The sequence below is a fragment of the Pelophylax lessonae genome (assembly GCF_965119305.1).
Source record: "Pelophylax lessonae genome assembly, chromosome: 4".
NCBI classification, from domain to species: domain Eukaryota; kingdom Metazoa; phylum Chordata; class Amphibia; order Anura; family Ranidae; genus Pelophylax; species Pelophylax lessonae.
Window position 1 is genome coordinate 583,278,096 of NC_138771.1, and position 27,920 is coordinate 583,306,015.

The 27,920-nt window shown below is 40.9% G+C and overlaps 1 protein-coding gene across 2 annotated transcripts in view; it reads left to right on the top strand.

The window, feature by feature from the left end:
• The window catches only part of LOC309554456 (serine/threonine-protein kinase N1-like), a 172,992-nt gene that overhangs the window by 125,712 nt on the left and 19,360 nt on the right, over nt 1-27,920 (top strand). For both annotated transcript variants that reach the window (XM_082256195.1, XM_082256196.1), the window contains exons 9-19: nt 2,637-2,780; nt 5,828-5,903; nt 9,749-9,863; nt 10,136-10,190; nt 10,307-10,362; nt 15,465-15,540; nt 17,982-18,073; nt 19,311-19,487; nt 20,439-20,501; nt 23,636-23,712; nt 27,546-27,688. In XM_082256195.1, coding sequence (XP_082112321.1) covers nt 2,637-2,780; nt 5,828-5,903; nt 9,749-9,863; nt 10,136-10,190; nt 10,307-10,362; nt 15,465-15,540; nt 17,982-18,073; nt 19,311-19,487; nt 20,439-20,501; nt 23,636-23,712; nt 27,546-27,688 — 1,074 coding nt within the window. The remainder of the gene's footprint in view (nt 1-2,636; nt 2,781-5,827; nt 5,904-9,748; nt 9,864-10,135; nt 10,191-10,306; nt 10,363-15,464; nt 15,541-17,981; nt 18,074-19,310; nt 19,488-20,438; nt 20,502-23,635; nt 23,713-27,545; nt 27,689-27,920) is intronic.

Below are 27,920 nucleotides of genomic sequence, written 5' to 3' on the forward strand. Positions count from 1 at the left end.
GGGATTAAACATCTAGGGTGATTTAAATGGTTAAATGTGTGCCTAACCAGTGTTTTTGTGTGTACTATGTGGTGCTTTCACAAAGAGATATGCAGTTTTTTATTCCCTGCTTTGCAGGGAAATAAAATCCAGCACATCCCTGCTGACAGGACAGAGCACTGCTTTGTTTACATAGACAAAGCTCTGTTCTGTCTTCCTCCTCACCGATCAGAGGGTGCCAGAGGTCATCCATTGGCCGGGATCTGCTGATCGGCTTGTGCAGTAAAGCTACAGTGCGCGGTCGGAAAGTGGTTATACTTTTTGTTTTTTTTCTGTCTTTCCTCTGGCTTGCAGGATTGTAGATGGGGTGATTTACTCAATTTGGAGAGTGCAAAATCTGGTCTAGCTCTGCATAGAAACCAATCAGCTTCCATTTTTTTTGTGAAAGCTTAACTGAACAAGCTGAAGTTAGAAGCTGATTGGCTACCATGTAAGCCAACCCCATAATGTGTGTCTGTTTTATAGAAAACAACTTTTTGTTTTCTAAGATTTCAGTGACTCCTGTTCTGGGCCCGAAGGCTTGGAGGGTTTGTGGAGCTTTAGGTGGGATAAAGCATCCATTCCTCGGGCCACACCTTACCTGGTAGCCAGACCTCCTTATTAAGCCTCATGCACTTGGGAAGAAGAAAATGCCACTTTTAGAGAAAATTTAAATTTTTCATGCATTCTGAATGCAGCTCTATTTCAGCCAATGTGTCCATGTACATTGTGGCATTTAGATTCTTATTTTAGAGCGATTTTCAGGAGCATGAAAATGCCCCAAAACTGCATTTAGATACAGTACATGCTTACTGGCATGGTTTATGCAAATTTATGAATAAATATGTGTAAACGTAAACTCATTCTGCTGGCTAGAATTAATGACTGTTTACATAATTATGTGTCAAACCAGCATTTTTTCAATTGATTTTTCTGCCAGCTCCTGGCAGAAGGATGCAGCGTAGATGGGGGTATTTTAATTCACTCATGTACATGCAGCCTTAATCTCAGCTATGCACAGGCCTTTATATATGAAAGCTGACTAATGCTTAGGGTTCTTTCTCAGCCTCTGCTGTTAGAACCTGCTGCTGGGTGAAAAGGCTGACTGCTGATAGAATGCTAAAAAGCACAAATGTCTGTTTGTTTTGAGGAAGCCACACTGCTGTGTTAAGGCTGTTCCAATATGCTTAGGCCCTAACTCTAAGCTATCTGAATTCCCAACCATGGGACATACTGTATATACCAATGTACAAACAGAGAGCAGGCTTTTACCCTTAACCATTTGCCGACTGCTCACAGTAATTCTACTGTGGCAGTGTGGCTCTCCTGGCTGTTCATGTGATTCTGGCGCTGCGCGCGTGCCACCGGAGCCCCGCTCCCGCTGTGTTTAGACATAGCGTGAGTCGGACTGGAGGAGGAGAGGCGGTCGATTGCCGCCTCCCTCCCCAGATCATCGTGGAAATGGTGAGAAGACCTGCCTGCTTATGTAAACAAAGCAGGCAGATCTTCTCAGTGACAGACAGGAGGAGATCACAGGATTCAGCATAGCTGAACCTGCAATCTCTGTCTCTGTCACAGAACCCCCCCACACGTCAGTAAGCATGAGGCATACATGTAACCCCTTGATCACCAACAGTGTTAACCCCTTCCCTGCCAGTGTCATTATTACAGTAACAGTGCATATTTTTAGCACTGATTACTGTAGTAACATCACTGGTCCCCCCCAAAAGTGTAAAAAATGGCAGTTAGGGGTCCGATCTGTCCGCCGCAATGTCGCAGTCCCGCAAAAAATAGTAGATCGCCGCCATTGCTAGTAAAAAAAAAAAAAAAAAACAATAAAAATGAGATAAATCTTTCCCGTAGTTAGTAAATGCGATAACTTTTGTGCAAACCAATCAAAATACGCTTATTGCGATTTTTTTTACCAAAAATATGTAGCAGAAAACAAATTGGCCTAAAATGTTAAAAAAGATTATTTTTTTTTTATTTTTTTTTTATTTTTTTTTGAGAATGTCATATAGCAGAATGTGAAAAATATTGGGTTTTTTTTTTCAAAATTGTCGCTCTTTTTCTGTTTATAGAGCAAAAAATAAAAATCGCACAGGTGATCAAATACCACCAAAAGAAAGCTCTATTTGTTGGGAAAAAAATTTAGTTTGGGTACAGCATCGCATTACCGTTCAATTGTCCGTTAAAGTAACGCAGTGCCGAATCGCAAAATAGGGCCTGGTCATTAAGGGGGCAAATCCTTCCGGTCTTAAAGTGGTTAAAGGTACAGCAACACACTAGAAAGCAGCTAAACACTTTAACAATGGCAGTTGCTCTGATCTGTTTAAAACTAGCAAAAAGGAAAGGTGCACATAGGCAGGACAATATACAAAACAGTACAAAGGGTCCAGCACAGTATATGTGTAAAATATATGAATTAAAATAACAAGAAAGTATAAGTACTAAGGTTATGGTGCGAAGGGACTAAAGGAATTTGTGTCTGGACTGTTTTGGTTTGAAGTGGGCCATAGCTGCACCCCAAGACATTACTGTTGATCTTTCATCATATAATTCTCATTATCTGTAATGCATCATACTGATTGGTTTGCGTGTTCTTTCTATGTGTCCAGGCGCGAGAGCTGCAGGTTTCTGTGTACAGGAAAGATTTTCGCTCCCTTTGCGCCATTAAATATGCGAAGCTGGAAGAATTTCTGGATGACCAGAGACACGAAACCTATCTGGAGCTGGAACCTCAGGGAACGCTACTATGTGAGGTACGGATAGCTTAATGAAGTTTTACAGGTGCTCTTTATTTAAATTGTACATCCAGCCAAAACATTTTTTTGGTAGGTTGGGGAAGCATTAACGTCTCTGTTGGGACAGCAGTTTCATCAGACAGCAAGTGAGGAACAATATCCAACAGCAACACAGAGTAGGGAACGGCTAGAACCAATGTTTTTATTTCTGTAAGTGTCCCTGTTTCAGAATTTGTCTCACATTCTGTCTAGTGTAGGGGTCTCCAAACTGTGGCCCGCAGGCTAAATGCAGACCAGATGGTTTACACAGTCTCTGCTTCCCCCCTATCCCCCTGCAGTAAGAGGGGACACTGATGTAATGGAGACTCTGATAGGAACACTGATATATGGGGGGACTTTGATAGAGACCCTGAAATAAGGGGGGACTCTGATGGGGGCACTTATATATGGGGGACTCTTATGGAAGGAGGGACTCATGTGGGGATTCTAGTGTAAGAGGGGACTTTGATAGGATCCTAATGAAAGGGAAAACTCTGAAGGGGCCCCTGGTGTAAAGGGGCACTCTGATAAGAAAGGAGCATGCTGAATTTTTTAAATTTTTTTATTAATAGTTTAAGTTTATATGGAATTTCTTTGGTTTGTTTTACTGAGATTTTTCTCCCTGAATCATTTTATGCTCATTGAAAAAATGTATTCATTAATTTAAATTTGATTAAACTGGGTATTTTTTTGGCCTGTAAAATATTTCTGAAATAGTTGATAGCAACTAAACTAATTAGGGGATTGCAGGACCTTAATTACGAGGAGCGATTACAAGCTCTTAATTTATTCTCCTTGGAGAGGAGACGCCTGAGAAAGGGTATGATAATAATATACAAATACCTCAATGGTGATCCCAGCATAAGAAAAAAAAATATTTAGTCTCAAGGAGTGTAAGAGGACACGTGGCCACACAATGAAAAGGAGATACACTGCTCAAGGTAATGGGAAGCTTGATGACCAACAGCGGTGCTCACCCCGGCTCGCCTCCGAGGACAGTCAATAATGAAAAGAAATGGCTGCACTCAGATGTGGTCAAAATCCAGGTTTATTGGACATCCCAATGTGGCAAGGTAGACGCGTTTCACACACTAATATGTGTGTTTAATCATTACCACGTACCACCATATCGTTAATGATTAAGCACACATATTAGTGCGTGAAACACGTCTACCTTGCCACTTTTTTGCCACATTGGGATGTCCAATAAACCTGGATTTTGACCACATCTGAGTGCAGCCATTTCTTTTCATTATTGGCCACACAATTTCTTTTCATTCTTTTCATTATTGGCCACACAATGAGATTAGAGGAGAGGCGGTTTAACCTTAAGCTGCGTAAGGGGTTCTTCACTGTAAGGGTGGTGAGAATGTGGAACTCTCTTCTACAGTTGGTGGTAGCTGGGGGGAGTATGGCCACTTTTAAAAGACTCTTGGATGTGCATCTCACAGATCACAACATTCAGGGTTATGGAAAATGATCACGCCACTGACGCACACACACCTGTACAGGTTGAACTGGATGGACTGTTGTCTTTATTCAACCTCAACTACTAAGTAACTATGTAACCATGTGGCCCTCATACTTAGAGTTTGGAGACCCCTGGTATACTGGTACACCAGTAAAGTAAGTGAAGAGAAATCTCTCTGATGCAGTAAAAGCCATAAAAACCAAACAAAGGTTCTAACTCTTCTCCACGCCATCCAAAACTTAAAGAAAAAAATTGACTGGACAAAAACGCTAATGAAAAATAGGGACACCCACAAATTGTTGCTATCAGACAGTAGAACTTTTCTATTGAGATTGGAAGATCTTTTGTTGTTGGAATGCAGTAAAGAAGACATTTTGAAGTTTGGTAGCAAGAGCAGCAAACACCCTACGTAATACATTTCTGTGGTTTTTAGGGTGGTATGTACCCTGCTCGGGGAGGCAGTAAAACATCTGGGGTGCTTGAAATGTATCAAAGCCAATTTCTGAGTAAAGCACTTTTAACATAGCTAAGCTACGTATATATGAATGGCCTTGCCTACCTAAGATTTATGTGCAGCCAATTTAGTGATGTCCTTGACAAACTACACAGAAAACTTCCTTATGCCTCGTACACACGCAACGATTATCGGCCGACCGATCGGCCGTCTTTTGTCCAAGTTGTGTTTTGTTGGTTGGAATGTGCCTAGACTGCACACGAATTTTCTCGGACAACAAAAATCTACTTCAGAAGTGATGTCATGTGCTGGCTTACTTTCCGTGTGTTTTTTCTTCTCTGAGCATGCCCAGTCTTGCTCATCAGATTTTTGTCTGCCGAAATCTGTACTGACTGACCGAAAATTGGCCATTGTGTTGACGGCCAACAAAAATTTTATAGCCTGCACACCAGATTTTATTCGGCCGAAAAGTCGGAGTCGGCTGTCGAAAGCATCATACTAACAAGCCGAAAATCGGCCGATTGGACATTAGCCGAAAATTCACGGCCAATAATCGATGCGTGTGTACGAAGTATTAGACCTCTCTGCAGACTGCATTACTGTTGAGTAATACATTCCCTTCACCTATACATTGAGGTAGCAATTCCAGTAGAGGGCAGCACACCCAGGCTGCAGCACATCACAACACAGATGCCACTTATTGTGGTATGCTGCATTATAAAAAAAAAGTGTCACATCCATTTTATTGGCAGTATAGGTGCATAGGTAGCCTCTTGCAAATTAATGGACTGCCTTAACAGGATATATGTAGCGTCAAAGTCAACGGGGGCCTTTAAAAAGTTTTCATTGTTAAGATAGAGGCAGTGTGCAATGCAGCAAGCCCAAATCACTCCTAGAACTGCCATTCCCTCTCCCATTCTGAGTTATTATCAAGGCCACAGGCACCTAAGATAGTTGTACTTTAAAATACATTTTATGATTCTTTAACTAGACTAGATTCTGTATTTTTATATATATAAATGAACTTCAGTTTCAATATTATATGCCAATTCTAATGTCAATGTCATATACTTAATCCATGCATTTATTTTACATTTTTAGGTAGCATTTTATAATCCAGTAATTGAAAGATTTTCAAAACTACGTCGACAAAAGAAAATTTTCTCCAAAGAACAAGGTGTGTTGGGTTTTCAAAGACTGTGCCTGTCCTCATTATTTTGTGTAAGGCCCCTTTTACAAGGACGATCCGATCCAAAAGCCTGTCAGTTTTTCAGGCGGACCTGATCAGATGCTCCATGCATCCCTATGGGGCAGCGGGTGTCAGCGGAGACATCTGCACTGACACCCACTGCTATCCAATTCTGATCCTGTCCGTGAAATCTAGACGCATGGAAACCCTATTTTCCATCCATCTGAAGGATCGGATAAGAACAGACAGGCGGTCCATTCTTATCCGATCTCCCGATAGAGGAAAGCGGGGATCTGGCAGCTCCGTCTCTGCACACAGAGCGGAGACGGAGCTATCATCCACCTGCTCAGCGAGGATCTGCGGATCAATCCCCGCTGAGCAGAACGGACTCCGTCGGGTGGTGCGCCCGTGTGAAAGGGGCCTAAGATCAGTTTTCCTGTGTCCGAGTAAAAATCACTATGTACATACCTTTTCATAATACTTCAAATATTCTTACATGAGATCTGGGACAAATTAGCCTAATCAGAACAGTATTTGAGCCAAATGGTACCATTTCTCCAACGCCCTGTCACTTCTGATTTAAAAATACATTTTCAGCACTGTCTTATCACAACTGCAGCAACTGGAAAGGGTCCTGTAAAAAGAAGAGAACATTACAGTTACGTTTTTTCCTATTAATGATGAAAATGAAAAATGTATGTGCATTAGGCATACCATGGCTCCTTTAATATCAATCCATTCCATAATTTTCAGACCTTTTGTGCCCAGAGTTCATTGAAGCCTAGATGCCCATTTATTTATTTATTTATTTTCTATTTTACACTTTTTATTTTTAAAATAATTTTATTCCTTTTCTGGCGAGCGTACGCATATAATACGGCCTCATGGAAGTGGGTCTTTGTCCTTGGGGCTGCTGTGTTTGTGCTGAGAGTGCGCAGCTTGCTCTCAGCTCAAAGACTGAGCTGTCAGTGTCAGCTTCGGGTCTCGTACTAATGATTGGGAACCTGGAGGCCCGGTTCCCAAATCACCCGATTGGCTATCATAGTGATCAGTCACTGTACAGCATGCCTCTGTGCTGTTTTCTCCTCTTTAATGTAGAAAAAAAATACATTGTATCCTTTTCTCTTTGCTAGAGGAAAAAAGTAAACAAAAAAGTGTGTGAAATAAAATAAATAAATAAAGATAAAATCGCTAGATCAGGCTTCGGTCTAGATCAGGGTTAGAGTTAGGGTCAAGATTAGGGTCGAAGGTCATGGACAAAGTCAGGGTCAGTGTATCTTAACTAAGATTAAAAAGAAAACATTTTTTAATTTAATATCAGTGTCAGTGTGTCTTAGGGCTCTTTCACACGGGCTTTCCGTATGTCTGCAAATCATCCTATTTTTTTGCGGATGATTTGCGGACATAATGTAAGTCAATGGCACTGCGGATGTCAGCGGAATACCATCCGCTGACATCCGATTTCCTTCCTTTCAGTTCTGTTCCATTTTTTCGAACGGAGCAGAACCCTATTTTTCCTCCGTTCAACAAAATGAAAAGGAAGGAAAATCGGATGTCACCGGTGTCATCCGCTGACATCCGCAATCCCCATAGACTTACATTAGGTCCGCATATCATCTGCAAACGGATGGGATGATATGCGGACCTACGGAGCGGATGACAGAAATGTCATCCGCTCCGTGAAAAAAAAAAAAAAAAGACCGCAGCGGAGCTCTCACACGGAAAGCCCGTGTGAAAGAGCCCTTAGGTGCACACTATTGTTTATAGGCCCTATTACAGGTACAAGCAACAAATAATCTACACGTATGTGGTAACGCTGCAATTGTCAGGCGTAAGAGAGTTTATTTTAGGTTGTTCCTTGGTTTGTAGGTTATGGTAATAGCAAGAAATATAAAATTACATTTAAAAATGTATATCTTTTACCATTCTCAGCCAGTTTTTCTTTGATAATAAAAGAAATCAGGAGATCGCCATTACCATTTACCACCAAATGAAAGCCCAATGTGCATATCATAATAGTGCAGCGCAAATAATAAAATCATTAAAAATCATCAAAAATAATATTATAGCCCAGAAGTCCCTCGTAGAAAGTCTTTCAATAGTAGCTGAAGTCCAAAGGGTGCCGGAAATAATCCAATATAGGTGACACTCCTTTCACCGAAAAGGCACTCAAATGCGCACACCTCATTCAGAGACCCTTGTGTTACCAATGGGTCAAACAGGCTTTATTGACATCAGTAGATAAAACAAAGGGAAGCATGCAAAATCCCCTAAGCGATCCATTTGACACCAGCAGTAGAGAATAGTCTCTGATGAATAAGGTGTAAAGCCTCCATGTCTCCGATAGGATTACCACACAGTCAAGCAAGCACATCTATAAATGTAAGAAGAGAAATCTAAGTGTATACCGTTTAAGATAAATCCATTTATTAAAATAGGTAATGCACTTACAAACAACGCATTATAAATAGGCAGAGTATCTAAAACATAAAGCCGATGCCGTTTGGCTCTATGAGACAGCAGAGGGTGACGTCAGTAGGCGTGGCTCCACCTCCCATACGCGTTACGTCCTACGGGACCAATGTGGCCTAAAAAATGAAAAAACCAAGGTAGTAATTGCAGTGATATATACAGTTCTACTAGTACAAGGGTCTTCAAACTATGGCCCTCCAGCTGTTCAGGAACTACAATTCCCATCATGCCTGGTCATGTCTGTGAATGTCAGAGTTTTACGATTCCTTATGGGACGTGTAGTTCCGCAACAGCTGGAGGGCCGTAGTTTGAGGATCCCTGTACTAGTACATGCTAAAGTTGTAAAACTGTGTTCAAGTGTTAGGGTTTGTTTTACCTTTGTAATGAAGAGGTTAGTTAAAAAAAAAAAAAAACATTTTTGTTTATTAGTATAGTATGACAAGTTGAAAAAAAATTTAAACATGTATTTTTTTTCAAAAATCTATTTTTTATTATTGTAATTTTATTAGACAATTATAGCATTAAACAATGGCACACTGCGATCTACAGGCAGCATTGGCCTCTGCAAGCTGAAAACATTTTTTTTCTGAAGGAAGTCTTCAAAACTGTCAAAGTAATCACATGATTGTGAACTACACTGATTGATTCCCAATTCTAAATTGGGACCAAAGATGTCTGTTAGGCTAAGTTTACACTAGTTACAAAAGCAGATGCTTCATGAGCGTTTTTAAAGCTATACGAATGCCTGTCTAAATTGTGTGTAACGCAGCACCCATGGTCCTGTAGGACATAACGCCTTCACATAGTTGTGTTAATGTCATGTTAAAATTGACCCAACATGTTGTTTGCCAGGCTTTTTGCCAGACTACAAATTCACTGAAAACAAATCACAAATGCTCGTATAGAAATCCTTACTAGCTTAAATGCTAATACAAAAATCCATACAATAATAAAACAACACAGAGGGGGCATCTGGCAAACGTTTTTAATGCAACACAATCACATAGAAAACACGTTATTAATGCATCCTAATGCATTAGGGGGTGCTAACATTTCTTTGCATGTCTAAATGAGCCCTTACAGCCACATTTGACAACTATCAGCTATACAAATTGTTCAAGAAATAACATTTACAGTATTAAGGTATCCCTCACAAGGGACATTATCCTGAGAAATGTTAATATAGAGCCCAAGAAAGGATTTTCTCCTTGTTTTGGAGAGATTTCTTCCCAATTCCTGTTGTGTATTCAGGACAGGAAGTGATGGGAAATATCCCAAATGTTTTAATAGTGTGAGCTACTGTGGTTATCCTACATTTTACAGTCTAAGTGTAACCGTATTTCATGGACATTTGTACCCAGGCAAGGCTTTTCTCCGTGCTCGACAGATGAACATTGACCCTTCAACATGGCTCCGCCTCCTGCGCAGAGCTATTCCTGCCAGCACTGGAGGGTACAGTCCTGCAGAGCGTGGAGCGTGAGTTACGAGATCTTACATTATCTCTCTCTAACTGTGTCTGATATGTAGTCCTCCTAGAGATATCATGTTTCTCCTGGTGTTCCTGAACCTTTATTTCACCTCTTTCTATCTTGCTGCCTAGTCTATTTCTTCTAAGTTCACCTGCTTCCCAGGCATGTTCTATTAGAGGGTACACCCCTTGTTTGCTCTGTGATCTTTGTTTCAATGTCTAGTTTTCTGGCAATCTTATATTTCCCTATAATTTATTCTCCATTTTGATTGGTTGTTAGAGAGCTGCGCCTGGAGACTCTTACACTGGAACCCAGCCAAGAACCGAAAGATGAGGTAAGAGATGGAACATGGCCAAAAACTGGCATATTGGGTAATAATTATCTCAGGTCTATGACCATAATTACATTGTGCAGTGTACATTCCTTGCACCTATATTATTTACCTAACAGGTGGATAGTCCAGTGCCAAAGGAAAGTCCAGCAACAAGGAAAGACAGCCAAAGACGGTCAGTACCCACCTTTTTACGCCCCTTCGTCAATGCAAAACACACACAGGTGCACACCCCCACTGTTATCACTGTTTTATTGGCTTAGTCCTGACAGGTACAATGTAAGAAAGGATGCTGTTCAAGTTGAATTTCAGCCAGGTGTCCAAAGGCATATACCAGTATGTGTGTTTTATACCCTCCAAAAGATGCAACACACCCCTGCCACACTGTATAATCAACATGGTGACACCACTTTCACTGTCACAGAAGTACAGCAGTGACACCTTCCTGCCTGCAAGCCTGTTGATTGGGCAGTACTGGATGAGTAGCACACCGATGAGATAATCACGGTGTTCTCTCCTTCTGTAAGCAACTTCCCTGTGTAGATTGACAGCACTGCAGTCTCTCTATCTCTAAGGGGCTAGTTATAAAAAAAAAAATATTGAAAAAATACAGCAAGATCAAAAGTGGGGTCCATGATGGAGAGCATGGTGACTAATTAGGAACCCAACTGGTCACCATGGATAGTAACTCCACTTTTGTTTCCAATTTCTTTTCTCTATTCTTTTTTTCATAAATGTTCTTTTTATAAATAGTTAAATTGTGCAAGGGATTACAGGTTTACAGGAAGCTAATATAGAAAGAGATTCAGGTGCTTATACTAACTGTATTAAAGCCACATTTAATTACATACACACTTTTACTAATACATACCTGGGTTACATGCATTTTACATGGCATTTTATATTTGATTGGAGTTCAGCTTTAAACATGTATTTACAGATAAGATATTAGGTGCACCTAAAGGGGTTGATTTACTAAAGGCACATAGACTGTGCACTTTGCAAGTGCAGTTGCTTGAGAGCTTAGTAAATGAGGGGGAGCTCTGCTGACTTCCATCATCCAATCATGTGCAAGCAAAAATGCTGTTTTTTATTTTCTGTGCTTGTAATCGGGTATTTTGTAAAGTGAAGCTCATTTACTAAGCTCTGAAGCAAATGCATTTGCAAAGTGCATAGTCTATTTGCCTTTAGTAAATCTACCCCCAACGCATATGTATATACATGTGTTTTAAAGAAGTCAGTTCCTGTTGTAAAAAACAAATATTATTATTATTATTGCACTTTTTTGATTAAAAGAAAATAAAAAATAAGGAAAAGAAAAAGGCCAGGAGGGCTAGGTGGGACACAAGTAATACTTCCCATTTTGCTGATCCCTTTCAGAAGTATACAGTATATGAAAGATCTGAAATTATCTGAAATTAAAACTTTTTTTTATATTTTTTTATTTTTAGTTTTGGATAGTGGTAAGGAGTTTGAACACTTTAAAAATTGTTTTGCCTTATTTGTCACTGCTATGGAAATTTCAGGGCTGGTTCACACTATGCATTTTCGGTTTTTAATGGTGTCCATTCACATCAAGGCATCATGGAGCAATTTTGGAAAACGTTCCTGTGCTATCTTGATGCGATTCCAGTGCAATTTTGGCCCTACAGAATATACAAGCCTTATCAAAGTTGCATCCAAGTAGCAATACATAATCGCACTAAGTCGAATGAAAATCGTATCGCAGCAGTGTGAACCTAGCCGCAGTCTTTTTTTTTCCTGGTGACAACTATCAACAGGTCTGAAAATTAGGAGAAATCCAAAATTGGGAGTTTTGACCAGAACAGAAATAGATTGGAAATATACAGTTAGGGAGATTTTGCGGGAAGGCAGAACTCCCCAGTGGGACACAGATGGCAAAAGTACATTTTTTTTTTTTACCATTTCCGCCTCAATTTAAAATGCAAATTAAAAATGTTTTGACGTTAGATAAACTTTGAAAAAACTGTGGCTTCTGTTTGTCTACAGATTCTTGCCTGTCTCAAATGATGACATGCACATTGTTGGCCCTGGTTCATGAAGTCCTTGTTCCCCTCCATTGTTCAATATGCGGTGTCTTTTGCTTAGCACTGAAAAATGCAGCTTGGCAGTCTCCAGGTTTAGGCATCCCTTGGGTACCACCAATCTTCTGGCTTGTACAGCAGAAGCCTTCCAGAGGATGTTACCTGGTCCATTCATCTGATCAGCTGATCAAAAGATAAAAGTATGGTTCCCTTGGTGCAGATGCTCAGCAATAAATGTCTCTATTTGGATACTCATAGTAATACATTAGATCACTTTATACTGATGGAAGGAAAATTCCAGAGCTCTTCCAATGCCACCTTGATTTATTATCACACTTTATATACCCAATGCCATCTATAATTTTTCCTCTACTGTATTATTCATGCTATTACTGGATTTTGCATTACTGCTGAGCTGGCATATTCCATATAGAAGCCAATTATGGTCAAAATCGCAACATTGTTCTTGTACCATAAATGTGATTTGTAGAAAGCAGTTCTTCAATATCTGTATATGTAAATCTTTGTAAATTCAAACTTTTGCTGCATTCCTATTCACAAAAAGTTAGCCATATGAAACATCAGCCAAAGAGCTTATTTAGTAAAGAAAATCAGTTTTCAGATTCTTGGAGCTCCTTCAGTGGAAGGGGAATTGTCATTATCGGTGTTGGTCACTGTTGTTAAATAAACTGCTACATGCAAAATAAAGTAGCCAACATACAGTAGGTAGCCCCTCAAAAGGACAAAAGCAAAAGTTCTCAAGGGCCTAGCCATCTCTGTAGTCATTTGGGTCGTAAAAATCTGCAAATAACACACATGGCTAGGGTACCACAGATGTCATCAATCACTCACTAAATCTTACCCTCTCTGCAAAATGATCAGACCAACAACACTTTGGAGAAAAATTTGGCCATTAATTAACCAAACAACCAAAAGATAACATTCCTTAAAACAGAAACAATAATTAAACAACAATAGCATAAAGGTTGCCGATCTTTGGAGGCACAAAATAACAAAAATCAGGTTTGTATCTGCGTGCTACTTAAAAGATAAGCCCAGGCAAAACCTAACTAAAGCTAAACCTGCTCTGTGCCACATTCTAAGACTAATCTATCTAATTCGGTAAAGCAAAAATCACTGTACTTACCTATTCTGCACCCGAACCAGTCCGGTCTCCAGCGATGGAAGCTCTGTGCAGGAGAGGACCAACAACGGCTGTGAAATGAATGGGAAGTGACGTCACTTATAGACTTACTATGGGGATTTCATTATCGAGTGCTTCTCCTGCACCCTCCTCCATGCTGAAGCCACCGCTGACAGCTCAGCGTGGGACTGAACCAGATCGGTGTGCAGAATAGGTAAGTACAGTGATTTTTGCTTTACAGGGTTAGATAGATTAGTCTTAGAATGTGGCACAGAGCAGGTTTAGTGTCAGTTAGGTTTTGCCTGGACTTATCCTTTGCCGACCGTAGGAAGTCCTGAGTTTGCAGTGGTTATACCGGCAGCGACAGCTGCACAGCACAGAGAGAGAGGTACTGATATTTTCATCCCTCTCTGTGAACCTAGGAACCAGAAGCAACGAGTATGTCGTCACTACCGGTTCCGTTTCTCGGTTTACCTGGCCTTTAGCGGCCTGGAAAGCAGTGAATCAGACCGATCTGTGTATGATGGGCTGCATTGGAGGCGACAGGAGAAATTTGGGGTCTAATAGACACCAGATCTCTCCATAAAGAAGACCTGTCACGGCTCATGCTGTCACAAGGGATGTTGTTCATCCCTTGTGATAGCAATAAAGTTCATGCAAAAACTTTGTAAAAAACAGTGTAAAAAGAAAGTTATTTGCATAATTTTATTCTATAGGACCTCTGCTAAAATATATATATATATATATATATATATATATATATATATATAATAATGTTTAGGGGTTCTAAATAATTTATAATTTAAAGCCTCTAAAAACCCTAACAGCCAGGCCATTATGGCCACCTATAGAAACAATCCAAATGCAGGTCGGGAGAGTGGGAAGTTTCTTCCTTGTCTGTTGCTTTCAACTTCTTGAAGATTTTCAGTCCCACCCTCTACACCCCCCACAGACCCTCCCAATATCTATAAATTATTTTATCTTAAAAGTTAACCCTATATCTCCTTGCTTCCCCTGTCCCCCTAGTCATGTTAGGTCTTCGCCTATTTATTTTTTAATGTTTTCTTCGAGCCTATCTGGATTAAAATACTGCATGCGTTTCACTTTTGGGATTTGACCCCAATGTGATGCTTATATCTCATTATTAGTATTACACAAATGTTTTTAAATCCCTTACTCAACCCTTCATTAAGTTCAGAAGGTTAGAAGAGAAGAGGAAAAAATGGAACTCCAGGCAAACACCTAAATATTTATTACAGGTACTTTTACACTATTTACACAGAGCTTTACATATTGTACATTCACATCAGCCCCTGCCCTCAAGGAGCTTAAAGTCTTGGGTCCCTATCTCAGATGACATATAGCTTCAACAATTTACACAGTGTGTTACACGTACATTCTCATCAGTCCTTTCTATATCACGATCTCACAAACTGGGGCTAATTAAAGTAGAATTAAAGGAAAAACTTTTTTTCTATTTTACTTATTTTGGATAGAGTAAGGGAGGTTATAACCTCGTTCAGGTCTTTTTTGCCATCTATGTTCCATTGGGAAGATTTACATTAACTTCCTGCTCCAATAGCGAAAATAGGAAGTGAGAAGAAATCTCTACAAAATGAGGGAATCCCTGGTTGTCACCAGAACTAGTATCCTATTCGTAGATCTCCGCTAATCTTGTTCTGGGGACAGCCTAAAACTTATCACTAGCTTTCTTTCACTTTTGGAGATAATGGCAAACAGGACAAATAGAGAGGGTGAATCTCCCTAACATGGACAATTATTTGTGGGACAAAAATTCAGGTTTTAAATTTATGGAACAAAATTCATCCACATCTACTTTAGAGTCCCCCATTACATCAGGATCCCCATCTGAGTCCTCCTTACATGATAGTCCCCATAAGAGTCCCCTCTTACATGAAAGTCCCTATCAGAGTCTATCCTAAATCTAGCTGTGAGCCAGATTTGGCCTATGGGCCATAGTTTGGAGACCTCTGATTTAGATAAAATTAAGTAAGTTGGGTTGTCAATATTACTCTTCCATAAACATGGTTTATTTATATATTTATTAACAAATGTATGTTTTTATAGAACACAGAGTGTCTCTCACCTGTCATTAGAAGATTTCAGGCTGCTGGCTGTCCTGGGAAGAGGACATTTTGGAAAGGTGAGTGACAGACGATAGTTTTTTAACTCAAATATGAACCTGAGAGACAAAACCCGGTTGGGAACCAAGGAGAACCCCTTATTTCTGTTACTGGAGTCTTCTGATGTCCACAGAAGTTATGTATTTTATAAGGTTCCAGTAATTTTTAATTATAAATGTGGCCTGGTGGGGCTGGAGTCAGTCCATGGCTTCTTACCTACTCCAACAGTGAGATCTCCCCGGACTGTTCCTGTCCACCTGTGGGTTTTGTGTGCTCCTACCCACCTTTGGTGTTCCAGTTTCTCCTCTTACATTCTCAATATTAATGAGTGAATTAAAAACCCATTAGAGAGAATAAGAGCCCTTCCTAATAGTCACAAGGGGGTGCAGACCTGGGAACTCCACAAAGAGATTTCACCAATAGGGTCCCTGTGAGATGGTTTCAATTTCCAACAAAGTTAAAACACCTGTTTTTAGTAGGCTTCTCTGTAAATAGTGCTAACCCCAATTAATTAAATTACTTAAAATTTGCATTTCATATCCCTAAGCCTAGTTCTGACAAATTTTAACAGAGCAGTTCCGAATTTCCAATCCAGAAATAGGTCAGGCTAAAATAGATGCACACTTGTAAAAATATTTCAAGTATAAATTAGGTCTGAATGGTTTGGAGAGTCATGTTTTTTTTTTTTTGATGAGATGCTTTTCATCAATAATTCGGTTTGTGAAGGTATCATTAATAAAATATACAGTAGACTGTTACTTTAAAACTCTATAAAACATTTAATTTTAATTACCAGTAGCTAAATTCATTCCAGGTATATCAAAACAAAAGATGTGCAAAGTCTTACAGTTTGCTTTCTTTAAAAAGCAGCCACAGCCTCAGCAGAAAATCTGTCCTCTGCCACGAACGGCAGAATGGGACCCTAAAGCTGGATACACACCATACAATTTTCTTTAGATTTTTTCCTTCAGACTTACCAAAACCATATAATATGAGGTCAGATCGAAACACTTTCAATTAGTATGCAATCAGGCAGGCCCTTGCACTACATAGTTGAAGGTAAATCTAATGGAAATCTACCAACAAAAGTTGTATAGTGTGTATCCAGCTTTACTGCCTATGGGGAGGCAGTGGCCCTATTGCAGAGGTCCACTGACTCAGAGCTGTCCAATCAGCGGGAAGCATGAACTTTGCTGACTGCAGAACTATAGGTCTGACTCAGTAGGCTGCTCACAATATAGGAGGCTGCCAGTCAAAAGCTGATTTTATGTAGAAAGAAACTGTCAGACATTGTTAAAGAGGAAGACCAATCAGAAAAATTTTTGGGAAGCATGGGGAAGGATTATAAATTCTGTGTTATTTTGCTGTCTGTGTCCTGTTTGGTAGACTCTCTCTTTCCGTCTCTGGTTACCAGCAGGGATGAGCTTTGGTTTGGTACAAACCCAGAAGTTAGCTGTCATTGCCAATGATCTCCAGATTCCACGCCCTGCAACTGTACATATACTAAGGGGCAGGTATGCTCATGACATCATCAACCTTACATGGCTACAAGACCATATTAGGTCAATCACCTTGACATCATTGGTCTAATATGGTCATATGCCAATGTTAAGGCAATGATGTCACAAGCATCTCTATCCTTTTGTGTATATCAGTTGCGCGATAGGGAATCTGATGCACAAAGCTCATGACCCAGCAATGGCAGCTAACTTCCACGTTCAACTGAACCCAAGCTTGAACCCAAAGATGGAATTTCCTATCTCTTCCGGCTGTGTCTCCAGAACAGCAAGTGAAGGAAAAAAATCTCCCTCATCCTTTCTTATTCCATCTGGTCTGAAAAAATGTGTGCTTTCATTCCACTGAAAGTTTTGCAACAGAGAAGTTGATCTTTCTCTCTTTAGGGAACCAGTGATCCCTCTGTAAAGGTCTGAAATGCCTCCTGTGAGTCAGAGCTGGGGCTCTCAAATCTTCAGAGAGTATGAGCTTTGCTGACTGCAGATCTGACTCAGCAGGGGATATGTTGGACCTCTGCAGAAAGACCACTGCTTCCACACAGATAACAAGGGTGCATGTGCTTTTCGTTTTGATGCACCTGGAATGGATTTAGCTGTTTTTAACTGGCTTTAATGCTTGCATAAAATGTTTGGACCTATGAAAATAAAAATGTCCTTGCATAAAAAAAAAAAAATCCTCTTTTACTTGACATTACCACTTGACAGTGACATAGCATTTTGCATTGTGACCGTTTGTACACCATATTTAGTAAAATAGCAGTAACAATATATCTCCCTTATCATGCCTCTTCACTTACATCAATCCACATCACAATGGTTTACATGCAGTGTACAAAATCATAAATAGCCCAAACATTTCACAGTCTTGTTTGGTCTTAGTAAGTGTTATAAAGTAGTTGCCGCAGATCCTGTAATTTTTCTTACCAACACTTATGTCTCGTAATCAGGTTCTACTCTCGGAATATAAAGCAACTGGGGAATTATTTGCTATTAAAGCTTTAAAAAAAGGTGACATTATCGCCAGAGATGAAGTAGAGAGGTGAGTATCCAGGCCGGATTCTTCTGACTTGATTTGGATAGAAAGGTAAAACAGGAATGCTAGAAAATGACAGCAAGGCTCTGATTGGTTGCTGCGGACACCAACTGTTGTTTATTATTGCAACAACTAGACCTTTGTCCTCATTCAGGCGGGTGCTGGCACACGTACTGTGTGCAGGAGGCATTTGTTTTGGCATCTGCTGCACAGACCCAGTCACATGTCAGAATTTGACAGCCACGCAACAGCCGGTGCGTGGCCTCAAATCTACACTCGAGCCATGCACAGATGTCAAGTGTGACCTATGGCTATGTCCATGCATTCACCTCATCTGCATCCACTTTCATAGGCTGCCTGCACACACCTTGGGGCAGATATAGATGCCAAAACAAATGTCTCCTGGATGCAATACGGGAGCCAGTGCCCATCTAAATGAGGATTTGCAGCTTTTCTGTTTTGATATAATGCCATTGATTTATTAAAGACACATAGGAGGAGATTTAATAAAACTGGCACACACAGAATCTGCTGCAGCTGTGCATAGTGACCAGTCAGCTTCTAGGTATTAATCTCAACACTTAACTGAACAAGCTGAAGTTAAGAGTTGATTGGTCACTATGCACACCTGCACCAGATTCTGTGTGCACCAGTTTTAGTACATCTCCCCCATAGGCTGTTCACTTTGCCAGGGGATTTTCACACTGCTTCAGTCAGCCATTGGTGGATCCAATCGCAGCCAGTTCAGCAGGAACCGGTCGAAATTTGATTAGTCTATGGGCAGGCTGGCTGTACTGAAGCCAATCCATTGATCGACTTCAGTACAACTAGCCTGTCAGATAATTTTTATGCCATTTTATGCTGGCGGCTATAGGTACCAGCTGGCAGAACACAATGGCACTGTGGGAGGGATTCCCTCATCAACACTGAATGTGTCCCTTTTGATTTTCTTTCGTGCAAGTGGAATTTGCAGGATAGAAACTTGCATCACCTATGGCTTGCTTAAGTGAAAAAGGTGAAGCTCTGCTGACTTCCATCATCCAATCACATGCAAGCAAATGTACTGTTTATTTCCTTGCACGTGATTGGGTATTCTTTGCAAAATTAATTTTACCAATTCAATTCAACATTTAATTCAAGTTAAGGGAAAATGACAAAGTGAACATTTTTTTGGAGAGTGATCAGCCTATTTGCCTTTAATAAATGAACCACAGTGCCTCATTTTACCCCTTGATTTCTACAGCCTCCTGTGTGAGAAGCGTGTGTTTGTGGCAGTGAGTGGCGCCTCCCATCCATTCCTGCTCAGCCTCCTTGGCTGTTTTCAGACTACGGAGCATGTCTGCTTTGTAATGGACTACATGGCTGGAGGGGACCTGATGACCCACATCCACGCAGAGGTTTTCAGCCAGCCACGTGCCACGTGAGTACACATATTGATGCATCTGTTACATACACTAATGTAACCTGTTCAATAAAGCCTTAGAAAGAAAATTTTAAAAAAATTAGAATTGAAAAGTAAGGTAATCTCTAGTGACCGATCAGCTTTCAGTTTATTAAAGTCAGATGAATTCTGATAGGCTGCCATGAGTGCTGAAGTTTCTTGTTCAGGGGCTCATTCAGGTGGGTGCATGTATTTGTGCAGGAACTTGCTGCCATACACCATACACTGTACGCATATAATGTTTTTGCAATGGTTACATGTACACAGTGTAAATGTACCCAATTTGCCACTGCCGCTGCTTTGGGCTAAAATCAACAATATGAGTTATTCATGCAATGCATGCGCAGAATGACTAACCTACAGTCATTCATGAATTCATTAATATCTGGCCGAGGTCATTCCATACATGCTTTGCCACTGCCTAAATGACTTATTTGGGGCTGATGTGTAAGCATTTGTAGTGAGTAACAAGCAGCACAGACGCTGCTGATTATATGCTCTTTAATATTTACATGTCCAGCAGCGCCAGTGGCTAATAGAGTGCAGTTATACTGTAGGCATCTAAATTATAGCACAGACATTTACATAGAAACACAGCAAAATATGGCCTAAAATACAGCCCCGGTTTCAGTTTTTTTTCTTTTCTTTTTTTTTTTTATGCTCCCAAATGCAGCAGAATATTACACTGCCCAGCGTAGCTGTCTGAATAGGTCCATAGACTTAAAAATTGCTGCATACAGATGTGTACAAAACTACGCTACTGTGCGCATCTATACACATCGTTTTTTATGGTTGTGGGAATGAGCAGTTATTGAATAAAGCTTGATGTGTGTATTTGGGGATATTTAGTTCTCTGTATCCCAATATACAACTTGCAAGTGCAGAGGTCCTTTATCCGCCTTTTTAATTTGTTAATCTTTTCTCTATAAGGTTCTACGCTGCCTGTGTACTCCTGGGCCTTCAGTTCTTACACAGCAAGGACATTGTCTACAGGTGAGCTGGTGACATTTCTATGTACAGTGCATCCTAAATTGTTCATATAAGATAGCCTTTTTCAACCAGGGTGCCCAGGTACCCTCGGGTGTCTTGAGGTTTCTTCAGGGGTGCCTTGGCAAAATGCCTAAAAATTTCCCAAAAATTGTATACAAGCTGGTGTGTGGATGAAGGCAGCCTTTTTAGTTACACAAATTTTCATTGTGCACCATTACAATCTTCTAACTGCTAGCGTCCTAATGGCCAAAGGCATCATCAGTTGATGTGGAGGATGTCAGTCGTCTGCATAGCATCCTTTTTTGACCCTCCCCTGCCCCTCTCCATCAGCATTGGGGTCACATTAACTGGGTGATGGAGAAAAACTAAGGGAGAAGAGAAACATTGGAATACTAGTCAGCACCAGTTTGCATAAGTGTATTTGCTTTGGAAGAAAAAAAAATCACCTCTAACTTTGGGTGTCCGACTTGGACTTGTGGATGTTGCTGCATTATGTAAAACTATTAGAATAGCTTTTATATTTTAGAATGGGGCGCCTTGAGACTGTCCATAATTTTTAAAGGGTGCCTCGAGATTGTCCATGATTTTTAAAGGGTGCCTTGGCTGAAAAAAGTTTGAGAAACACTGATCTAAGATATCATTCACATAAACAACCTGTAGCAATTGTTCTGGGTTTTGGTTATTCGAGGCAGGAGGAAGATTACAGGAAACTGTGTCTCACTACTAAAAATTCAGGGGCAGGAGTTTCAGTTAAAATGTGAATCCCCAATTTGCTTGCATTCCCTTCATGTAGTAATCCCTCCCCATTCCCCTGTCTTCCTGAAGCTTCTGAATTTTTCTGATTTCAATGCCAGCACCACTTACCAGCAAAACTGCATGTTGTACATTGACCATGAAGATAAAGTGGTTCTTTAGTATCCAAATTGTCAACGTGACCATTAAAGTGTATGTTTAACACATAGTTTCTTTTTACATTTGGATAGCGTAGGGTGTGAACCCTGTCAAGTTTTTATTGCTCAAACCATAGAAATTCAGAAGGAAGCGCCAGACCAAAACCAGATGAAAGAGTCCAAGATCATTTTAATTGTTGGTAAAAAAAGTCAATTGATTATCCCTTTTTAAGACCAGGCCACCCACAGCTCTGTATGAGCCACCACTACCAATCATATATTGGCATCTATAGAGATACTAAGATTGTTATCTTACAGGATCAAAAACCTTTGCATCTACATCCAGCATCAAATAAAGTGAAACTATAGGATAATATGAAAAAAATACCCTTTAGCCCAACTATGTAATCATTTAAACCATGGCCTGCGTAACACTTCATGAATTGTTGGGCTCATTCGTACGTGTGGTTGCACTGCCGCACCACAACTGCATGCATTGTTCATTGTTGCAGGGCAGTTGCTGCATGGCTCTATTCACATGAATGGGTTGTGTATGGTTGCGGTTCTGCCTGCTGAATGTGATATACCTCTTAATTTTTGCATGGGTACAGCCCTGAGAGGCTGCATTTACGTCTATGGGGGGCAATAAAACCGTAACTCAACTGACTGCTTTTACTTCACTCCCTGAGATCAGTGTTTGGGAATCTCTGCAAAGAAAGAGAAGTTCCTCTCATAGACAGTTGTCACCAGAACAGGTGTCCTCATTAGAAGATTTACCCTCATCTTTTGTTCTTGCGGCAACTGTAAAGGTTTGGATTTACTGTCGTTTTCTGTTTCAATGATAATGGTCAGCAATCCAAATGAAAAGGTTATATCTAACCTAACAGCAGTAAAAATGTGTTCTGTTCTTTTCTGCTCTATTCAAAACACAAAAGAAAAGGTTTGGCTAGACATTTAAAACAAATGTAAACACAAAAACATAAGTTGATTATTTAGCTGCCGGTGCTTAAATACGTTGGTTGCATTTGTTTTCTTTTTTTTTTCCTTTTTATATTCACCTGGTAATCATGGAAATAAAACTTCCTGTTCTAGAGTGGCTATGTTCACTTCTCCACTGTACCTATGGAGGGCGCCCCACGGTTCTCACACAAGCTAGACTTCAAATATGTCTGCCTCTCTACATCTTCATTACATTGGTGGGGAGATCATTAGCTTACAGAGGAAAGATAAAATTGTTTTATACTTTCAGGGCAGCTCAAATGTAATGACCGCATTTATAGTAAGATCAATAGGTATTTTCTGTACTTGTTGAAAATCTTTTTAGCTTGCAAATGAAAACGAATGCAGTCACCACATCTAAGGACTGGTAAGTTGCAATATATTACATTTTTGTTTTTGGGTTTAGTTATACTTTAATATTTTCTTCTAACAGTCCCCAGCAGAAATCAGGCTGACAATGATAAGTCATGCACTGTGGGGAAGCCAGGCTCCTTTGCATTGCACAGTGCCATGAGTGAACATTGCCAGGCATTTGAGGATAAATGAGAGTTGTTTATGCAGTTTACATTCATTCAAGGCAAAAAAAGGAGAGGACCTCAGCTGTGCACTGATGCTCATGGTTAAGGATGAATTGGTTACTGGATGACAACACTTTTCATAACTTCAAGTCTGCATCTTACTGTGGGGTGAGCTTGTGTTTGTCTGTGACAGGTTCGGGTCCAAACCTGAAAGTCAGCTGTCATTCCTGGGCCAATAAGCTGCGGGCAGGGGCCATATTAGATCAATGATGTCATGAGCATCCCCCTCCCTTTGCTGCAGAGCGGGGAATTCTCCATCCGCAGTTCATTGGCCCTGGAACAACAGTGGACTTCTGGGTTCATGCCCGAACCTGGTTCGGACAAAGCTCATCCCTATTTATCATATGCCAGCAGGTTAAGATGCAGACCTAAAGTTGTGAAAAGTGTTGTCATCCACTACATATGCAGTGTTGCAGGGCAGTGTGAATCACAAAACTGGCCAAACGGAATTATTTTAACCAGCAAAACCCTTAAACATCACCTGTACAGTGATAAATCCTACTATTCATGTGCTGTGATCAGCGATCAGTCTTTGTATAGGTCTGAACAGCTACAGAATCATACTGAATAGCCTGTAGTAGGTGGGTGAACAATGCTGCCATTCAGAGTGTTGGGATTTAATAGTGGTAGTTAAATTATGGAGATTAGATTGTTCTTTGATTCCTTTCAGGGATTTAAAACTGGATAATCTGCTGCTGGACTCAGAAGGATATGTGAAATTAGCGGATTACGGGCTCTGTAAAGAAGGTCAGTGCTCAGTCTGTCTGTACACTTTATGTATGTTTTATATATAGGCTTCTGTACACTCAATAATAACACGCAATAACAATGGGCAATGTGCAGTACCCAGAAATCATCACTAACTGACTCTTGTAATCTAATATATGATTGATTGCTAAAGGTTTCATTATTCTGTACACTTGCCACATATATATTAATCAAAGATAGAAGAATTCCAGGTATAGATATTTTATACATAGTTAAATTGGTCAAGCTTGGACTAATGTAACTATATATATATAAAGAAAGAAAGAAAGAAAGAAAGAAAGAAAGAAAGAAAGAAAGAAAGAAAGAAAGAAAGAAAGAAAGAAAGAAAGAAAGAAAGAAAGAAAGAAAGAAAATGGTGCCTGGCTGCACATAGAATCAGCAGACTGCAAAGCTGACATAGAAAAATATTATGAGCATTGGCTTCAGCTTGGTTTTTCACCCATAAAGCAACCCCGACTAATGCATTTCACCTATGTGGGGTTTTCTCATAGAGGCATCAAGCCCCACATGGGTAAAATGCATTAGATCGGGTTCCTATATGGGTGGAGAACCGAACTAAAGTCAGTACTATTTCAGGTTTGCAGTCTGCTAATTCTGTGTGTCGTCAGGCACCATTTTCATGTAGTCTAAGCTGAGTTTAAAGAACCTTACATCTTGACGAGCACCAGGATACAGTGTTACCAGCCACAGGACTTATCTTCTGGATCATTAGAGCGGTGCTGTTTTTTTTAGTTTAGCCCACATTATTTATATACCACACCTGACCGATGATCTGGAAATCACTGAATTAGGCCCCTTTTCACACAGGCGGACCGTTCAGGTCCATTTTTTTGGCGGATCTGAACGGTCCCCCCATGCATTCCTATGGGGCATCAGATTTGCAGCGGAGACATGTCTGCTGACATCCGACCCGATCCGATTGGTCAAATCTGGACAGATGGAAACCCTATTTTCCATCCGTCCAGCGGATCGGATCGGATGGGATCGGATGAGAACGGACCGACGGTCCGTTCCCATCCGGTTTCCCCCATAGAGATCCATGGGGAACTGACAGCTGTGTCTCCGCACACAGCGCAGAGACAGCTGTCATCCTGCTGCTTAGCGGGGGATCGGCGGCTCGATCCCTTGCTGAGAAAAACGGAACCCGTCCGACAGACGGATAGTGTGAAAGGGGCCTTATACACCACTGCTCCAGTGATCTCCACTAACTTCTGGGTAATGTGCTGAGCGGCCAGCCTGCTGCATTATCAACACAGGAGATCGGCTGCTCAGCACGCCCAAGAGATTTCACCTCTTTGTCCTCTTTACAACAATTTACCAGACAGGAATTGGGTGAAAATCTCCAAAAGCAACACAGGCAGAAATAAAAATGGAAAGTTGTATCCTTGTCAGTAGTTGACCACATGTATGCTGCCATGTTGGCCCCAGAAATACATTCTTTATTATAGGAAGACTATGTTGTCACTTGGACATCAAGTGTAGGGAAATCTATTGGTAAAACCTGGACACAGGTTTTAAATCCCACCCAACTCTATCCCAAACTAAAAAGAAAAAAGTGCTTGCTATACATTCTGTACAAGTTCAAAGTGACTGTAAAGTCTAATTTTTTTTAGTTAAAAATAACAAACAAGTTATACTTACCTGGTCTGTGCAGTGGATTTGCACAGAGCAGCCTGGATCCTCCTCTTCTCGGGTCTCTCTTCCCTGCTCCTGGCCCCTTCCTCCTGTTGAGTGCCCCCACAGCAAAAACTTGCTATGGGGGTACCCGAGCTGAGTCACAGCTCTGTGTGTCCATTCAGACACGGAGCCGCGACCTGACCCCGCCCCCTTTATCTTTTTATTGGCTGACTGACTTTGACAGCAGTGGGAGCCAATGGCGCCAATGAGGAGGAGAGTCCCAGGCAGCTGAGACACTGCTGCAATATTGGGTGAGTATTAGGGGGGCTAAATGGGGCTGCTGCACACAGAAGGTTTTTTATTGGAATGCATAGAATGCATTCCGATAAAAAAACCTTCTGCCTTTACAATCACTTTGGGTTGAATTTTAGGGATGAGTTTTTGGCATATTACATGTAAGTATGTACCTGGCTGATCCCTGTGGAAGTTGGAAATCATTTTAGTAGGTAATGCTACTACAGTGATTGGTGCTTGCTTCCATGCCCTGTGCCCAGCAGCAGTTAACACAGGAGGTTGCTGGCTTGCCATGGCTGCCATTCAGGAAAAGATTTGCATTTTCCCAGTGAATATAAAACTTTCCATGAATGCACCAGGCAGAGATTGTGACATTACCACCCTATCTCTTCACCTCTTCCAATCATAGAACAGTTTGTATTCATTAAAAAAATGCAAAGTGTTCTCTGAATGGTGCCTGTGTCAAGTGAGGGACCTCCTGTGTTGCACAGGACCAAGAAGCTAGCAGCAATTACTGCAGTAGTGATTTCAATTACAGTGATTTCCAGCTGCCACAGGGATCGAACAGTTATGGTATTTACATATCTGCATTAGTCCAAGATAGATCAATGTAACCATGCAAAAAAGTCATACCTAACATTCAGCTTTATAAACCAAGCCTTATATAATGGAAACCTGTGCTGACATACTCCTAACAAGGCTCCACACTTTTTTAGGCTGGCCATTCATAATTCTTTTTTTTTTTTTGCTCAACTAGCTGGTTGAACAAACAATTAGACAAATCCCCCCACCCACACATTCAATGTGGTTGAGGGAAACCTTACCTCTGTGCTATTGTATTCTGCCAGTGGGGAGACTTCCCTGCTGTCAAAAAACAATGTTCAGTGTTGCCAGTTATAGCTGGAACTACTTTAAAGACACGGAAGATACCAAAGATGCCCCAAAGAGGGGGCATATTTTAAAGAGGGCATAACCAAATTATAGTGGGTGTGGTCAGTGATGATGGGGCAATTAAAAAAAAATGATGCACTAGTGCCAATGTGCCAAACCTCACAGAATGCTTTTTTTTACATTGAAGTTAAGTAGAAAGCCCCAGTAACCCTCTGTTGGTAGTCAGTGATCCTCCCATTATAGTGCCTCCATTTTTCTACTCCCCTATATAGAGCTGCTTATCATTACAGTAATACCCCAGTGCATGCAATATGTCTCCCAGGTGCCACCAATATGTCACACCAGTGTCAGCTTTATATACCCCCAATGCCACCAATATTCCATTAATCAGAAGTGCTTTCCCTATCTTCCATGTATAGAGAATAGCGCAGGGAAGTAACATTGAGGCATAGCTACCTGTCCTGGCCTGCTTGTCTTCATGATCTACCTCTCGCATTTATCTAACCCAAAGACCAGCATGACAGAACAGGCTATCTTCCCTTGGCTCTACAATGCGATCTGATGTCTGAGAGATGGTTGGAGGTATAGGAGCTGGTGGCATGATATGGTTGGTCACAATCCAGCCATCTGTTGTTAACCCCAGGTTATAGAGTGCTTGGGCCTAGTGACGATTGGCTGTTACTGTCACATAGGGGTGATGTCATATTCTCCTCCATACCTAGAAGCATCTGTTAAGACAAAGAAAGGAGAAGTGAAGAAGTGATAGAGAGATATCAGTGGGTCAGGGTTGACTTTTTACAAATAGGCATTTTCTCCTTGAAGTTTTGAATTTGCTGTATAATTGATTCTGCATTACATTCTAAAATATTTTATGCCCCACTTGTTGGCTTTGCTACCCACAAAACCTCTCTATATAGTCATTGCTACTATAAATCTTAGGTGTTCTAATTTGTAATTCTACCTTATTTCTGCATATGTTGCCCTCCTTATCTCATGTGTGTTTCCATTAGGTATGGGACCATCTGTTCGCACCTCCACGTTCTGTGGTACCCCAGAGTTCTTGGCTCCTGAGGTCCTGACAGATGCCTCCTACACACGGGCGGTGGACTGGTGGGGTTTTGGTGTTCTGATCTATGAGATGATGGTTGGAGAGGTAAAAGTATTTCTGTTCATGGATCATTGTATGCATTGGTTTTTTCATTTAGGAACAATAGTAACAGTCAGGGGCGTATCTAGAGCATTTGGCACCTGGGGCGGATCCTATATCTGGCACCCCACCAGGGGCAGGCGACGCACCGCACATTGACGTGTCGTCAAGTGACGTCGCGTGTAGCGCCTCCGCACACTGCGGCCCGGAACCCGAAAGAATCCTCCTCCCTCTGCTC